This window comes from Hippocampus bargibanti, linkage group LG03, assembly GCF_051943395.1.
Source record: "Hippocampus bargibanti isolate YZ-2025 linkage group LG03, ASM5194339v1, whole genome shotgun sequence".
Lineage (NCBI taxonomy): Eukaryota > Metazoa > Chordata > Actinopteri > Syngnathiformes > Syngnathidae > Hippocampus > Hippocampus bargibanti.
In genome coordinates, this window is record NC_142736.1 from 5,390,880 (window position 1) to 5,409,990 (window position 19,111).

At 42.7% G+C, this 19,111-nt stretch overlaps 1 protein-coding gene across 1 annotated transcript; it reads right to left on the reverse strand.

The window, feature by feature from the left end:
• Positions 1-7,187: 7,187 nt before the first annotated feature.
• Positions 7,188-15,719, reverse strand: LOC148900158 (uncharacterized). The gene is given in 3 exon segments (XM_088991665.1): positions 7,188-7,365; positions 7,368-8,491; positions 15,358-15,719. Coding segments are annotated over 3 exon segments (1,284 nt in total). The 5' UTR covers positions 15,473-15,719; the 3' UTR covers positions 7,188-7,320.
• Between the last annotated feature and the right edge of the window lie 3,392 nt (positions 15,720-19,111).

Below are 19,111 nucleotides of genomic sequence, written 5' to 3' on the forward strand. Positions count from 1 at the left end.
GGTAGAGATAAATACAAAGCACGATTTGTAGCAAAGGGCTATAGCCAGGTGAAGGATTTAGACTATGGAGAGACATTTTCACCAACAGCAAATCTAACAAGTATAAGAGTGGTGCTTCAAAAAGCAGCCCATGAAAATTTACTCCTTCACCAGATGGACGTGAGAACAGCGTATTCACACGCGCCTTTGGAATAAGACATTTACATGAAACCACCGGAAGGTTATGAAGAAAAGGATGATGGTCTAGTTTACAAACTAGAAAAATGACTACGGTCTCAAACAATCTGGCAGAAATTCGAACAGTCTTGTGTTCGGTTCTATTCTTGTTTCTCATCTGGTTCGGTGTTCAACGAAGTTCTGTGATAAAAATATCAGCGAGGACGATAGATGGTGAACAAAAAGCTCCTTTATTCTAGTGAAACAAAAAGAGAACATCTCTCGTTGGAGCGAGAAGCACAAAAAGCACAAAGAGAGAAAGAGCCCTCCCGCTCAACCTAGTTTTGTAAAGGCACAGCAGCGATCTGTTGTCCAATCAGCTACGGACAAGTATTGGAAGTCACACAGCAGCGATCTGTTGTCCAATCAGCTACGGACAACTTTGTTGAGAGAACATTTAGACTGAAACTTGATACTTGTTACATCCTGCTTTAACAACGATTCAACTAATAAACTTCATAGATCCATGTAGACTAAATTAAACATGCAATAACATAATACAGTAAAGTCTCGTTATATCGATATTCAAGGGAGTCCGAAAAAATATCGATATAACCGGGACTATCGATATATCCGACCCTGTTTGCATGTAATTTTCTCCGTGCGTGCATAGAAATAGTATCGATATAACCGGGACTATCGATATATCCGATATCGATATAACGAGACTTTACTGTATGTACTGATCTAAACATAATATAACATAAAATGTACTAAGCTAAACATGGAATAACATAATGTTTACGAATGTGCATAAAAACACTATCATCTTGCATGCCTATTTAACCGCTAATGGGTACAAGCAAAACCCAGCAGACCATTGTATTCATGTTCAAGAGTCAAAAAGTGACAAGGTGATCATAATCATATGCGTTTCAACATGTATGATTGTAAGGTTCGAAAAACACCTTGTGAGCAAAAGTTGGAATATTCCAAAAATGCAATGAAGATGAGTGATGTCAGAACTTATATGGAAGCAGTGGGTAGTCTGATCTATCTGACTACATGTACCAGACCAGATTTGAGTTTTGTGGTAAGCAAGTTGTCGCAATACTTTGCTGAGCCAACAGAGGAGCAATGGAACACTGTGAAACGTGTGTTAAGATACCTCAAAGGCATTGCTGAGTTTCAAAAGAGATGACAGTGAGAAGCTAGGTACTACAGCGATGCGGACTGGGCATCTGACTCCAGTGACAGACGCAGTACTACAGGATACTGTGTTAGTCTTAGTAAAAGCAGCTGTTTTGTTTATTGGAAAACAAAGAAACAGCCAACAGTTGCGCTTTCCACCTGTGAAGCAGAATATATGGCTTTAGCTTCAACAATACAAGAGTGCTTATATCGAGAGCAGTTACTTGACGCTATTGATGACTACCAATACACGAAAACAACTGTATTTGAGGACAACCAGGGAACAATTGCACTTGCTAAGAATCCTGTTCATAGACAGAGGTGTAAGCATGTGCACATAAAATATCACTTGATCAGGTCAACTGTTAATGAGGGTAAAATTAACTTGGTGTATTGTCCAACTGAAGCAATGGTGGCCGACATCATGACTAAACCAGTCTCAAAGTCAAAGCTGATTGAGTTTGCACCAATTATTTTTGGAAGTTGAAATGTGTAAGACAGTCTAAATTTTTCTATTTACTTTTGTGTACATTACAGAAAATTGAGTATAAGTGGGGGTGTTAAGAAACTTAGATTGTATCCTCATTTTGTGTATTGCTGTAATACTGAGATGATCTGGCAACCAGCCACTACGCGACATCATGTGACTTGACAGCGCTAAAAGCCAGTGTATGTTTGTGTTTGACTTCTCCTACGACAGGGGTCGGCAATCTTTACGACTCAGAGCCATTTGGAGCCATTTCCCACAGAAAAGAAAAAACACTGGGAGCCACAAAATCCTTTTGACATTTTTTTTGACAATGAAGACAACACTGCATCTTTTCATCATCGTTTTTTTACTTTTATATATGCATAAACAAACTATAGTGTGTTGCATTTATGAATCAATGAACTGTTACAGAGAAGCGAAATTACATTTCTGCACGCAACAAAAACATTTTAAACTCAGAAAAAGAGACGTTGGGTTGAAGATTACTTTCAAATATAATACTCAATGTCTATTTGAAAAAAAAAAAGAATATTTGCAAAACGGCAAATACAATATTTATCACCTGGTTAATGTGATTTCTGCTCCTGCACCTCAGCGCAGGGCCTCTGCACATCAGGGCTGTATGACGTTACCTTCATCTTCACACAGGACGTCTGTGTAAGCTCTCAGTCGTACAGGAGTGGTCCATCGATGAGAAGGTTTATTCAGCCGTCATCTGTACAAATTTGAAGGTTTTGGACGTTTCGCCTCCTATCCAGGCTTCGTCAGCTAACTAAAGTCTGACTGGTCGTATTGGCCCTATTTAAATATCCCTAATGTCCAGACATGGCGGCGCCGGACACAGCTATAATAGGTCCCTACTCTCAGGGTGGGGGGAGCAGAGGACTACTGTATTTAGTAGTAGTATTGCCATGTTTGTTATTTTTTTTCCCCATGATGGCGGCTCGTGAACAAGCTGCGGCTCCTCCTGCCAAATTGGCGTTTTCGTGTTTATTACGTTTGTCAAAGTCATTATAAGTGCCTTCACGCTGGGTCCAAGAGGACAGGAATTTCATCTGTGCTGTATGTCATGCATATTAGCATATTTGACAATAAAGCTGACTTTATGTTGAATATTGATGTTAAATCGAAAGTTGAGTCAGTACAAACGTGAGGGAATTGAATGACAGGGTAATTTCACCATCTAGCGGCCACACAGATTAACTACACATTAACGTTATAAAGTAAATGGCGTGAACTCGAAAAAAAGAAACAAAGTCGTCTTCGGAATGGGAAGGAATTAATCATCACCCATTATCACATCTCGACATCGACAGTATACAGTAGGGATGTCACAAAAACGTTCAATAATAATTCATCACACATTTTCTAATTCCACTTGAACAGGCATAAGGCTTTTCCCCGGAGTGAGTCATTATGTGGCTTGTTAACTCTGGATCTGTATGGAATGCTTTACCGCATACTGAACAGGCAATTTTTTTTCACTGGTGTGTCTCATGGCGTGCCTTGCTAAAAGTGATTTTTTTAATGAATCTTTTCCCACAAATTGAGCAGGAAAAAGCTTTTTCTCCAGTGTGCGTTCTCTGCACATTCAAATGCGACTTTCGACTGAATCAAGCTTTGCAAATTGGACAGGCAAAGGGTTTTTCTCCAGTGTGAGTTCTCGTGTGTTTAAGTCTCCTTTTGTCAAAAAACATTCATCACAACTTGAACATATTTTTATATATTCTATCTTCTTTTCCTTTCGGCTTTTCCCTTCAGGGGTCACCACAGCGAATCAATGTCCTCCATCTCTCGTGGTTTTGTGCATCCTCTTCTCTCACACCAGCTACCTTCATGTCCTCTTTGACCACATCCATAAATCTCCTCTTCGGTCTTCCTCTCGGTCTCCTGCCTGGCAGTTCAAGGCTCCGCATCCTTCTCCCGATATAGTCACTCTTTCTCCTGTGGACATGTACAAACCATCTCAGTCTGGCCTCTCTGACTTTCTCTCCAAAGCCTCTAATATGAGTTGTCCCTCCAATGTACTCATTCCTGATCCTATCCAACCTGGTCACTCCCAAGGAAAACCTCAATATCTTCAGCTCTGCTACCTCCAGCTCTGCTTCCTGTCTTTTCTTCAGTGGCACTGTCTCCAGTCCAACCAAACATCATGGCTGGTCTCACCACTGTTTTATACACTTTTCCTTTCATCCTAGCTGAAACTCTTCTATCACACCTGACATTTTTCTCCAGCCGCTCCAGCCTACCTGCACACGCTTCTTCACCTCTTTTCCACACTCTCCATTGCTCTGGACAGTTGACCCCAAGTACTTAAAATCCTCCACCTTCTTTATCTCTTCTCCCTGTAGCATCAGTCTTGCACTTGGACCCCTCTCATTCGCACACATGTATTCCGTCTTGTTGCGACTGATCTTCATTCCTCTCCTTTCCAGGGCATATCTCCACATCTCTAGTTTCTCCGCCACCTGTTCCCTGTTCTCGCTATAGATCACAATGTCATCTGCAAACATCATGGTCCAAGGAGATTCTTGTCTAACATCGTCCGTCAGCCTGTCCATCACCATAGTAAACAAGAAGGGGCTCAGAACTGACCCCTGGTGGAGTCCCACCTCCACCTTGAATTCCTCAGTCACACCGACAGTGTCACATCACTTGAGGCTCGAGGGCAGGACTCGAGTGACGACGGAAAGCGGGGAGGTAGGATCCAAAATACACGGCGAGACAGATACTCAGGGACAAAAGTCTTTACTGAGACACACATGCAAAAGTAACAACAGGATGAGGTAAGTGACAGTACTTGATAAAGGCAGACCTGACGGCAAGGTAGTCGCGAGGGTAGCTTTCAGAATACTCCGACGGAGATGGTAATGTGCGATCGGCTGATATAGTCAGAAGGCACAATCAGTAAATGACAAACAGCTGTGGGAACCCAGGTGAGTGATGATGGGAGGGGCTGTCTACAGGGAGCAGAGGAGGAGGTGACAGGAAGGGCGGGGCGTGCCCGAGACGTCGACGAGATGTGACAGACAGCACACCTCACAACTGTCTTACAGTCATGATACATGACTTGCACCGCCCTGACATACTTTTCTGTCACTCCAGACTTCCTCATGCAATGCCATAGCTCTTCTCTGGGCACTCAGTCGTACGCTTTCTCCAGATCTACAAAGACACAATGCAATTCCTTCTGACCTTCTCTGTACTTCTCTATCAGCATTCTTAAAGCAAACACTGCATCTGTCATACTCTTTTTTTTTTTTTTTGGCATGAAGCCATACTGCTGCTCACAAATGTTCACTTCTGCTCTTACTCTAGCTTCAACTACTCTTTCCCAGAGTTTCATTGAATGGCTAATTGACTTTATTCCTCTGTAGTTAGTCCAACTCTGCACATCTCCTTTGTTCTTAAAAATGGGCACGAGTACACTTCGTCTACATTCTTCAGGCGTCTGTTCACCATCTAAGATCTTGTTGAATAACCCAGTCAGGAACACCACCACCACCTCTCCAAGACACTTCCATACCTCGATTTGTAAATCATCAGGCCCGAATGCCATTCCCCCCTTCAGAGCCCTCCTCACTTCATCCTTGCTAATGTTTGCTATGTCTTGGTCCACAACAGTCACGTCTTCTACTCTTTGTTCCTTCTCATTTTCCTCATTCATCAATTCTGCAAAGTACTCTTTCCATCTTGCCATCACACTACTGGCACCTGTTAATACATTGACATCTCTATCCTTAATCACCCGAACCTGCTGCAGGTCCTTACCATCTTTGTCTCTCTGTCTCGCCAGTCTGTAAAGATCAGTCTCACCTTCCTTGCTGTACAGCCGAGCATACAAGTCATCATAGGCCTCTTGTTTGGCCTTTGCCACCTTTACTTTAACCGTGCGCTGCATCTCCTTGTACTGCTGTCTACACTCGTCCGTCCTCTCAGTGTCACACTTCTTCTTTGCTAACCTCTTTCTCTGTATACACTCCTGCACCTCCCCATTCCACCACCAAGTCTCCTTATCTACCTTTCTTCCACTCGATACACCAAGTACTTTCCGACCTGTGTCTCTGATTATGTCTCCCAGAGCTCGTAGTTTTTCTCATCACCATCGAACAAAAGTCTAAACCATCTTTGGCCTGTGGTACTGGGCCCTTAACCTGTTGCGCTAGTCATTCTGGCAGCAGTTCTAGCGTTTTAACCGTGACCAAAATGGTTACTTTTCGTAGCGATTGAAAATACTCAGGAGAGAAAAATGATGCACAGCCGTGTCAATCATTGGTCTGGGAACCCGACAAACATTTTATTGTGCGCATGCTCTTAAAAAGGCTTCACAATTTCTGGGTATCACATGATCAGCTCGCAGGTGAGATCAATCATGAAATTTCCCCAATTGTCTTTGCCTCACACACACTCAACAATAACTTTCTTAACAAATGCATTTACTGCCTGTGATCGAAAAAGTACCATTTTAGAGGTGGACAAAAGAGCCCTGTTTTAATAACACTTTAATTTCATCATCATCTCCTGAATGTCATATTTATTCACATTGAATTCTTCTTTTCCTCAAAAATTAAGCATGCAAATATGTTTTCCCCAAATTGTGCCTTCTTACATTTTGTCCTTTGAAGATGAGTCTCTGGCAAATGCTGGAGCACAAAAGGAAGAACGTGAAGGCTTATCCCCACAGTGTTGTCTTTTATGCCCTGTCAAACTTTTCTTTCGAGTAAAGCTTTTACTACAAACAGCAAGAGAAAGGTTTTTGTCCAGTGTGTGTTCTTCTGTGCACATTCAACTGACCCTTCTGTCTGAATCCAGTTCCGCAAATTGAACAGGCAAACAACGTTTCCTCAGTGTGCGTTCTCGTGTGTTTGTTCAATTCACCTTGTGAACGAAAACATTTATCACAACTTAAACAGGCATGAGGCTTTACCCCAGAGTGAGTCATTTTGTGGAGTGTTAACTCTTTTTCTGTATAGAATGCTTTACCACACACTGAACATGCACATTTTTTTTCTCCAGTGTGTCTTATGGCGTGCTTTGTTAAATCTGATTTTTGAAAGAATCTTTTCCCACAAACTGAGCAGGCAAAAGGTTTTTCTCCAGTGTGCCTTCTTCTGTGCACATTCAAATGCCCCTTGTGTCTGAATCGAGTTCCGCAAATTGAACACGCAAAGGATTTTTCCGCAGTGTGTGTTCTCGTGTGTTTGTTCAAGTCACCTCGTGAACGAAAACATTTATCACAACTTAAACAGGCATAAGTCTTTTCCCCAGCGTGAGTCATTTTGTGGCTTGTTAACTCTTTATATGAATTGAACACTTTACCGCATGTTGAACAGGCAAAGACTTTTTCCGCAGTGTGCCTTCTCGTGTGTTTGTTCAAGTCACCTTGTGAATAAAAACATTTATCGCAACTTGAACAGGCGTATGGTTTTACCCCGGAGTGAATCATTTTGTGTCTTGTTAAATCGTAATGGATATAGAATGCTTTATCGCATACTGAACAGGCAAATTTTTTTTCTCCGGTGTGTCTTATGGCATGCTTTGCTAAATTATATTTCCGAAGGAATCTTTTCCCACAAAATGAGCAGGAAAAAGGTTTTTCTCCAGTGTGCGTTCTTATGTGCTTGTTCAAATCCAACTTTTGACTGAATCGAGCTTCGCAAATTGAACAGGAAAAGGGTTTTTCTCCAGAGTGCCATGTTATGTGCCTCGCTAAATCGGTCTTAGCAGAAAACCGCTTCCCGCAAATTGAGCAGGCAAAAGCTTTTACCCCAGTATGTGTTCTGATGTGGCTTGTTAAAATTGAACGCAGAGAAAATCGTTTCCCACAAACTGAGCAGGCAAACGGTCTCTCCCCAGTATGTGTTCTGACGTGGCTTGCTAAATCTGATTTCTGAAAGAATCTTTTCCCACAAACTGAGCAGGCAAAAGGTCTTTCCCCAGTATGTCTTCTAATGTGGTTTGTTAAAGCCGTCTTCCAACCAAATCGTTTCCCGCAAACTGAGCAGGCAAACGGTCTCTCCCCAGTATGTGTTCTGATGTGGCTTGCTAAATCTGATTTCTGAAAGAATTTTCTCCCACAAACTGAGCAGGCAAAACGTCTTTCCCCAGTATGTGTTTTGATGTGGTTTGTTAAAGTTGACTTCCAACCAAATCGTTTCCCGCAAACTGAGCAGGCAAAAGGTCTCTCCCCAGTATGTTCTCTGATGTGGCTAGTTAAACTTGCCTTCCGAGAAAATTGTTTCCCACAAACTGAGCAGGCAAAGGGTTTCTGCCCCGTGTGTGTCTGGATGTGCCTCTTCAAATGTGACTTACTCATAAAAGTTTTGACACATTGGGGACATTTCAGAGGTCCGATGCCCGCACGGCATGTCAGATCAGCTTTGGACTGTTGCTCATCCTCCGTGTTAGAAGAATGCGAGGTGACTTCATCGTCGTCTTCGGAAAGTGGAGCTAAGAGGCCATCCAAGTGGGATCCTCCTTCTTGTTCTCCATCTGCTTCTTCTTCTTTCTTCACACTGATGCCAGTCAACGGAAACTGGCTGATTTCCTCCTCCTGCTCTTCTTCTTTCACCTGAAGGCTCTGTCCTGCTTCCTCCTCTTGACTTTGGGGGGGTTCTCGATCCTGATGCTCGAACCCTAAATCTTCTTCGAGGTCTGCGGGGGCACAATTTTTGTTCCATAAGACACAACAAAGTTTAAATAAGATGAAGCATTTGGTAATGTTGCTTTGTGTTTGATTTTCCGAGTTGGCGTTCTCCGCCATTAACGTTAAATTGGATGATAAGTATTAAACAACGGTGTTTCCTACTGGCAGGGCCAGTCCTCGAACATATTCTTTGACGCCCCTTTTGTCTTTTTAAATGTGTTTTTGCTCGTTCACTGGATTTCTGTGCTTTTACATTTTTAAACCTTATCATGCATTGTTGCTATTATATTATCAAAGTCAAAGTCAGCTTTATTGTCAAATATGCTGATATGCATGACATACAGCACAGATGAAATTACTATATATATAATACATAATAATATAATATAATATACTCAATCCTGAATATTTAGGTGCAAATTTATGATTTAAGGCTCTTGAACCTAACTTGCTACGTAACTACAGTGGGCGGGCGGCTCTGACACATTCAAAAACAGTGGGAATATTGACGTACACCAGCAGATAAAGCAGCGGTTCTTAACCTTTTTTCCTCAATTTCCTACATTTCAATTGGCCAAGTCCCTGTTCCCCACGACAACAATGGTAAGTGAAAAAAATACAGTTTTTATGAGACTTTTGCGCTTGTTTATTAGCTACTAGGGCATAAATATTTGGTTCAACTGAAGATATGGCAGTGGTCCATCGATGAGAAGGTTTCTTCAGCCGTCATCTGTACAAATTTGAAGGTTTTGGACGTTTCGCCTCCTATCCAAGAGGCTTCGCCAGCGAACTGTTCGCTGACGAAGCCTCTCAAGTTTTCATTAAAGGGGCAAAGTTAAAGAAATCAACATTTATTGAAAAATGGAATCACTTTCAACATTCAAAACATTATTACACAACGAAATATTCAAGCTCAATAATACCTACTTGTGTTAAATTCCGCCAAATCATGGCTGGTTTGTCCTTACCGCGCGCTCAACAAACTCTCCACTGACGGCCTCGCCTTGACGCGCAAACAATACACGTGTACCGTCGTCGAGCACACAGACATAGGCTACCTGCAGTTGAAATTTGCATACTCGGCACGGCAGCCAATCAGAAGCCTGCTTCTTTCTTCCGGACTTTCGCAAGCGTTATAAAGTCGTACAATTGAATGTCATTTTCCAAAATAGATGCACAGAACCTCAGCCCAGAAGAAAGATTCAAAAGAAGCTAACAACATATGTGACGCTACAAAACGTAAATTTACATTAAACCGTGACTGTAAAGTGTACGTGACACTTATGAAAGGGGCTTAGTGGCTCGTAGGAGGCAATGCAAACCTTGCATTGTGCACCGCAATGACAATCGACGACTGCAGCAAAATCTACAGCCATGCACATTTACCGTAAAATTAAGTAAGGTAGCATTTGTAGTAGGTACATTCTTGATTTAAAAAAAACTTTATACTTTGTGACAATGTTTTTTAATGTGATTAATTGTCTCATTGTGCTTCAAGTTGTGAAAAATGGGGCAGGCAACTTTTCAGTTATCTGCCCTGTTGTGCGCTAACTTTTTGTCATGACTTTCAGACACTGTTTTTACTATAATTTGGGCAAGTTCGGCGGGCCGGATTAAAAAGCCTATGTGGCCCGCGGGCCGTAGTTTGCCCATGTCTGTCATATACAGTAAAGTCTCATTATATCGATATCAGTTATATTGATAATACTTCTTATTACGATACTATTTTAATTTCCCGTGCACATTCTAGTCTTTTTATGTATAATTAGTTCAGTTTAGTACGATTCATGGTTATTACGGTGCTCTTTTTCATCTCCCGCCTGTCATTTTCTATCGTCTTCGACCATGGCTAAACGAAAGAATTGTGATCTCGGAATGAAATACAAGGCAATCGTGGCTGTTGAGGAGAATCGAACACGGAGCAAATCCTCTATTACAAAAGAATTTGACGTGCTGCAAAATACTTTATCAACGTGGTTAAAGAGTAAGGATAAAATAAAGACGGCATACGAAGCGAAGCGTTGGACTTTGGACCTGGGTCAAAGAGGATGAGAAAGGCGGCGCACCCTGATGTTGAGGACGCGGTGGATACCTGGATGAGGCAAGCGAGGAACCGGAACATCCTGGTATTGCAACAAAGACACAAGCTTTGCAAGGTGTTACGGACGTACGATCTTACTTAGAATCCAGAGAAAATGCATCAGGTTTTTTCGAAATGTTAAACAAGATTGAAGCGTTTGTGTTAAAAGGTGAATATGGGAAGCAGAAGAAGATTGCAGACTTTTTTAAATTGCATAATATGATGTAAGCGTTGCAGTTTCCCTGTTGCAGTGTTATGTACATGTACACTGTACAATCGTTTTTTGCAACAATGTGTATTGTTTTGTCTGCTGAAGTGTGATGATTTTGAAAATTACTGTACATTCCATACTGTATTAAAGATCCCCCAGTCACGTAACCGGCTTCCGTGTTTTGACCTGTCTTACCGAGCACAATAAAAAAATTCATAGCAGAGCTCACGTCTTTCATTACTGCTGCAATAGCATCTGAAACATACTGTAATGCCCCTCAGCATGGGAAATGATGCGCACAGTCGCTGTTATAGCGGGTCGGTCTTTTTAAACACAAAACGTAGCAGTTATCACATACAGATACAAACAGGAGCTGTTGTTACGGTACAGCTAAGTCATTCTATTCAGGCACTCTCTCAAACCTCGTTGTCGGGTCCTCCCAAGCCCCAGTCACGGGACCAGCTTCCGTGTTTTGACCTGTCTCACCGAGCACAATAAAAAAATTCATAGCAGAGCTTATATACAGTACTGTTGTTTGAGACCAATTTAAACCATGGGGAAACGTAAGAATTTTGATATCCGGACAACGTACAAGGCGATCGTGGCTGTGGAGGACAATCCATCAAAGCAAATCCTTAATCAGGAAAGAGTTCGACGTGCAGCAGAATAATTCATCAACGTAAGTAATGTAAACATTGCAGTTTTTGTTTATCATCCATGTATTTAATTGTGTTTCATTCAGATATCTTTATCGCTTGCAACAATCACTGTTTTTCATGTTTGTACATGCTGGCGTTCGTGATTTCGTGTGAATAGAACAACGTGAGGATTTTGCATTGGTTGCATTTTTGAAAGGATGTCATTAAAAAAAGTGTAAAGACGTTTTTATTTTATGCATAACTTTATTTTTCCCTTCACTACTGTACAAAAAGTATGCTAAATACGCAATCCATGAACCCAATGATAAAATTACAGTAAAGTCTCGTTATATCGATATTCAAGGGAGTCCGAAAAAATATCGATATAACCGGGACTATCGATATATCCGACCCTGTTTGCATGTAATTTTCTCCGTGCGTGCATAGAAATAGTATCGATATAACCGGGACTATCGATATATCCGATATCGATATAACGAGACTTTACTGTACATGCCATATCAACGATCACCGATTTACGGATTGCCCCCCCCCCCCTTTTAATGCAGTTCGGCGCAGGACGGATATATCGATAGTATGGTTATATCGACATTTTTTCTGACTCCCGAGAATATCGATATAACGAGACTACTGTATTTTACTGGTACGTGGCGGTTACTGCTGTCTATCCCTTTTAATAATTGGACAAGATACATGCTTTCTTCAGTTGTGGCCGCCAGTGCCATAGACTCAGCTTCACAGGTTGATAATGCCACAGTTGGCTGTTTTCTACTCTTCCACGATATAGCTGGACCTTCCTTAGTTAGGCTAAAACAATATCCTGTTGTGCTCCTCCTGTCATTTATATCAGCAGCCCAATCAGCGTCACTATATCCTTCTAGTCTTAACTTCCCATCAAATTTTTGGAAATTAAGCTCTTGATCTGTCGTACCTTTTAAATATTTTAGTAAGTGTTTAACTGCAGTCCAGTGCAGTTAAACACTCAGATCCATCTGGGTTTTCTTTCACCGTATACACCCAGCAACCTTCCACTGCTTGTTTGCCCTTCGGTCGCGGGGTCAGAGTGAAAGTCTCATTTTCTTTCAGGGATTCCATCTCCTCTTCCATTGCAGTAGCCCACATTTTTGACTTTTCAGAGTGGATAGCCTCTTTAAAAGTCCTAGGTACACCATATGTTACTTTGTAGAAATAGTCAATATTTTCAGCTTTGTCATCATCGCACTTAGTTTTACATATGTACTCCTTTAAATAGTCTGGAGCCCTTTTTTCTCTTTTAGGAAACCTTCCCTGTTCTGTCTGAATATTGCCTGTTTCTACTGTCTCTTCAGCACTCGGTTTTTTGCTTGTCTCAAGTTGATCTTGACTCTGATTTCCTTTAGGGGTACTTTACTGTAGCTCTGAATATCGTCCCATAAGTCATAACCCGTTTTAGTTTGACCATCCGCGTTGTTTTTCCAACAGCATGCATCTCAACATCTCAAATAGTGTTCGCCAACCTCTCTTGGCGGTACCATTCTGATGAGGCGAGTAGGGTGCACTCGTGTCATGCCTTATCCCATTTTTTCTTAGTAAAGATTGAAACTCTTGCCCAGTGAACTCTGTGCCGTTGTCGGGTCGGATGCATTTTATTTTTCCATATGGGGCTACGTCGGCTATGATTTTTTCTGTAGACTTTGTCGTGTCAGCCTTCGCCTTAATTCAATATGGAAAAATCATCCCACTGTGGTCATCAGTGAATGCTATTGAGTACCTGTAGCCAATTCTATCTGTCGGTTCTATAGGACCGCACAGGTCTGTGTGCACTAGCTGTAGCGCAGTTGCAGCTTTAGCATCTGCATGTCTGTTCCTGCTCTGTGTCAGCTTGCCGTGTGTGCATATTTCACAGTTTTGATTAGGCTCGTGTTTCCCTCTAATAGAAATTCCTTTAACCACTTTTTCTAATTTAGCAACATCTTCGAAGTTACAATGCCCCAGTATTCTGTGCCAAGTCTGGATATCATAACAACCATACGCTTCATCGACATTTTTCTCTTCTATTGTGTTTAGGTAATACATTGTACCAAACACCTTCATTTTGAATTTTGTCCCATCCCTGTGGACTAACCAGTCATCACCGTCTTTGAAGCGGACCTCTGCTCCACTCGCTGTTGCTGCTTTGACGGAGAAGATGTTCTGCGGAAATGCTGGGATGTAGAGTGCTTGCTTGAGTCTCGTCTTCACGCGACGTCCCTCGCTGTCCAGCAAGTAGACCTCAGCCTCGCCTCTCATCTTTGCCATTCCGCTCACCTTGGTTCCGTCTGCGAGCTCAATGATGTGGTCCTCGGGTTTGAAGCTCCTGTCAACTGTTTTGAACTTCGTGGCGTCATTGACTATATGTTCTGTGGCGCCACTGTCGACCATAAAGCCTTTCTTTTTTCCACTTTTCGGATGGTCATTTAGATTGAAGAACAATGTGTGCTCTGACTCTATCTCGTCAACAGCTCCTTTCATGACGTCGCGGCCTCGTCCTCGGCCTTGATGTGGCGTGTCCCACCTTCTTTCCTCTCTTCTCGGCTGGGAAGTGCGAGGACATGTCCTGGCCATGTGCCTCTTTTACCGCAGGTGTAGCACTCGATATCAGCCAGGTCCATTTTCCTTCCTCTCCCTCTCCCATGCGGTTTTGTAGTCCCGCTGGTTTTCATTACATTGTCTTAATTGGCACACTTTCCGTACTTTTCGGTATTCTCAAAACTTCTTAGTTTAGTTTTGAATTCGCCGAAAGTCATTTTGTCATGAGATTGGGTGACGTGCGCAACAAACGGTTTGTAAGAGTCAGGAAGCCCTTTTAGCACCATGGCTATCTGAAGCCCGTCGCTAATGTGCTCTTCTGAATGATGTGAATACAGTCTCTGCTCTGATAACGTCGTCTGTGACTGTCTCATAGCTGCCTTTTCGGAGTGAGGAAAGTTCGCAATACAAACTCACCACCTGTGGTTTGTCCTTTCCAGCATAATGCTCACGGAGAATCTCCAGTGCTCTTCTCCCGTCACGTCTTGCGTCTCACATGACCAGCGATAGGCTTTTATTGCCCAGACATTGCACCAACTTTGCATATACCTCTCCATTCTTAGCCTTGTCTTTGACGAGAGCTTCTTCGCTGTCTTCCTCAATGTTTGGGACACCCAAAATAACGTCTCTGAGGCCTCGCAACTCCATGTGCGCCAGGAACGTCGTCTCCCAGAGCTCGTAGTTTTTCTCATCGCCATCGAACAAAAGTCTAAACCATCTTTGGCCTGTGGTACTGGGCCCATAACCTGATGCGCTGGTCATTCTGGCAGCAGTCTTAGCGTTTTACCAGTAACCAAAATGGTAACTTCTCGTAGCGATTGAAAGTACTCACGAGAGAAATGATGCACAGCACTGTCAATCATTGGTCTGGGAACTCGACAAACATTTTATTCTGCGTATGCTCTTAAAAGGGCTTCACCATTTCCGGGTATCACATGATCAGCTCGTTTCACAGGTGATATCAATCATGAAATTTCTTCAATCGTGTCTTTGCCTCACACACGCACACTCAACAGATGCCCATTTCAAGCAAAGATCAGAGCATTGTCATCAGTATACTTTTTGCTTTTTTGAATGTTGCTGTGCCAATGACCATTTTGTGTTTGGGAGCCTTTTACTGAGCATCTTCATCTCTATTAAATTCATTGAGTTGCTTGTTCTGTAGCCACAAGGGGACACAAGCTAATGTCTTCTTGTGCCGGTCCTCAGCCCGGATAAATACAGAGGGTTGTGTCAGGAAGGGCATCCGACGTAAAAGCTTGGCCAAAACAAAAATGCCAATCAAATCCCTGAAGATGGAGGACACTAATTCGCTGTGGCGACCCCTTGAAGGGAAAACCCGAAAGGAAAAGATTTGTGAATTAGAAGTGAACCGACCTGCTCTTGGGAAGACGACTCGAGGTTCCAACTTGCAAAGGTGACGTTGGAGCTCCACGTCGTCCATGGTTGGACAAAGTTCCTCCTTGTACTCTGCAGACTTTCTTTCACACATTTCCAGCGACACAAAAAATACACTCACGAGATCTGTTCAGAATGACGTGTCCTAAACAAACGTGCCTCTTTGCTAGCAAGCAAACTTCGCCAGAGGAGCTTCGGCGTTCACCAAGGCAAGTTTTCCGGCGTATAAAGCTCAAAGTAGGTCAGTTGGAGTGCAGTAAGAGCGCACTGGTGTCCGGTGAACATGAAAAGAAGAACGCTTTAATGAAATGCGTGTCGGTGACAAAATCTGCGGATCGAGTGCGGAACCACACCTTAAAGTGCGCCTGCGCAGCGGGTCGGCCATCTTTGGTCGCGACGGCGACTCCACTAAGTCAAAAGTCAATGGAGCCAAATATTTAAAAAAATCTTAGCTCCGTTGGTTGGTAACACTGAATATCACGTAGAGAACACCACAGGGATTGTAGAGAAGATCAAAGACCTCATATTGGAACCTGAGGAAACTTTACGGCATTTTACGATGTGACTTCTCTCTTTACATCTGTCCCAAACCCAGCAGCAGTCTCAGTGGTGAGGACGAGACTGCTGGCGGACGTTTCACTGCATGAAAGAACCAAACTTAAACCGGATCACATCTGCCAATTATTGGAAATCTTCCTGAATACTACGTATTTTCAATTTAGGGAGAAATTTTACAAACAAATTCATGGCTGTGCTATGGGCTCACCAGTTTCACCCATAGTGGCTAATCTGTACATGGAAGCGCTGGAGAAACAGGCCATCACATCCTTCCCGGGGACAAAACCGAGAGCCCTCACAAACTGTGGGTACCCTCAGTGGTCATTCAACAAATGTCAGAAAAAAAGAATAGGGAATGAAACCAAAAATTCTCAAGATACAAAAAGGAGAGGAGTAGCAGTACCTTACATTGCAGGAATTTCTGAAAAACTACAAAGAGTCCTTTGGCAACACAAAATTCCTACTTATTTCAAACCGATAAACACGTTAAGGCAAAAATTAGTGCATCCAAAAGATAGGCTGCCAAATGAAAAACAAAGTAATGTGGTTTATTCAATACATTGTAAGAATGAAAATTGTAAAGAGCAGTACATTGGGGAGACTCAACAAATTCTCAAAAAAAGACTTTATCAACATTGCACGGATAATACTAGTGGGCCTCAATCGGCAGTACATTTGCAACTAAAAGCTAGCAACCACTCATTTGACGACAATGAGGTTAAAATCTTAGTGAAAGAACAAAGATGGTTTGAAAGGAGAATAAAAGAAGCGATTCTCATAAAACAACTAAATCCTTCATTAAACCGGTCTGGTGGGGTGAGGTTCAATTTGGATCGCTCATACAATAGCCTGCTTAGGCAAAACAGGTTAGTCAACATGAGTAATGCTGATGAGGTGATACCGGAGGGAGTGGGGCTAGCAGGCCAGTCGTTAGTCAGGAATGTAGGAACAATCGGTGGGGCCGCAGGGAGTGGTCCTCTGCTCCCCCCAACCTGAGAGTAGGGACCTATCAAAGCTGTGTCCGGCGCCGCCATGTCTGGACATTAGGGATATATATATAGGGCCGATACGACCAGTAGGACTTTAGTTCGCTGACGAAGCCTCTTGGATAGGAGGCGAAACGTCCGACACCTTCAAAAAAAGTACAGATGACGGCTGAAGAAACCTTCTCATCGATGGACCACTCCTGTACGACTGAGAGCTTACACAGATGTAAGTCAAAAGACGTCAACGGTGCCTGAATAAAATATAATTGTTTAGTTACACTGAGAATCGTATTAAAAAGAACTTGACTCCACCTGCATAAAAGTTAACGTAGACGTTTTCCCGTATTTTATACGTTTTTAGCATTTCTCGCTTGAAGGATACAAGGAGATTCCTTGATGCAATGGGACACATCATCAGTGATGTATCGTCACGCGCAAGTGCGCCTTTCAACCCTTTGATGTCTTTGATTTCTTTCAAGTGAGCCTGACTCATTCCCACGCAGGCCAAGGGTATTAAGTAGCCAGCGTGGGACAGAGAGATTGGGGGGAATCACTGGGCAGAATCATCTCGGACTCAGACCCAGACAGACACGCAGCTCGCAGAGACCCGCTCATCATTGGACGGAGTTTCACAGCACGACTTGCTCGACTCCACGCCACGCTCAAGCCCTGGGATACATCTACGTGTCACTTGCCTGGGAGATCGATGAGAAGGTTTCTTCAGCCGTCATCTGTACAAAAGTGAAGGTTTCGGACGTTTCGCCTCCTATCCAAGAGGCTTCGTCAGCGAACTAAAGTCTGACTGGTCGTATCGGCCCTATTTATATATCCCTAATGTCCAGACCTGGTGGCGCCGGACACAGCTATGATAGGTCCCTACTCTCAGGTGGGGGGGCAGAGGACCCCTCCCTGTGGCCCCACTGATTGTTCCTACATTCCTGACTAACGACTGGCCTATTACCCCCACTCCCACCGGTATCACCTCATCAGCATAACGACCCTCATCAGCATTACGAAAGTTGCCTAACCTGTTTTGCCTAAGCAGGCTATTGTATGAGCGATCCAAATTTAACCTCACCCCACCAGACCGGTTTAATGAAGGATTTTGTTGTTTTATAAGAATCGCTTCTTTTACCCCCCTTTCAAACCATCTATGTTCTTTCGCTAAGATTTTAACCTCATTGTCGTCAAATGAGTGGTTGCTAGCTTTTAGGTGCAAATGTACTGCCGATTGAGGTCCACTTATATTATCCCTGCGATGTTGATAAAGTCTTTTTTTGAGAATTTGTTGAGTCTCCCCAATGTACTGCTCTTTACAATTTTCATTCTTACAATGTATGGAATAAACTACATTACTTTGTTTTTCATTTGGTAGCCTATCTTTTGGATGCACTAATTTTTGCCTTAACGTGTTTATCGGTTTGAAATAAGTGGGAATTTTATGTTGCCAAAGGACTCTTTGTAATTTTTCAGAAACTCCTGCAATGTACAGTACTGCTACTCCTCTCCTTTTTGTATCTTGAGAATTATTGGTTTCATTCGCTATTCTTTCTTTCTGACATTTGTTGAATGACCACTGAGGGTACCCACAGTTAGTGAGTGCTCTCCTGATATGTTTTGACTCCTTTTCTCTACCTTCAGTGCTAGTTGGTATTAGTTTAGCCCTATGCTGGAGGGTTCTGATAACTCCTAGTTTATGTTGTAAAGGGTGGTTAGAGTCAAAAAGTAAGTATTGGAACCGACAGATAGAATTGCGTAGCCTTCCTAAAGACTTCTGTTTTTAGCGCTCTGTCCTCTTTTAAAATTACTTTACAATCCAAGAAGGCTAGTTGGTTCTCTTGAATGTCCTCACGAGTAAATTTAATGTTGAAGTCCACAGAGTTGAGGTGATCTGTGAAGGATTGAATTTCTTGTTTCTTAATTATGACAAAAGTATCGTCCACATATCTAAACCAGTGTCTAGGTTTTGTCCCTGGGAAGGATGTGAGGGCCTGTTTCTCCATCTCTTGCCTGGGAGATATGACAACGAACCTACTTACGATTAAAGAGAAACGTCAAACTCTTTATATCCTGGATTCATTGGGTGTTTCGGGTCTGGCAATATCAGACACCCTCATCCAAGCGACCCAGCCGGCCGGGGTGGATTAAGTCTCGGCTTTTGTCCCAGTCGCAACCCACGGATCTGCCCT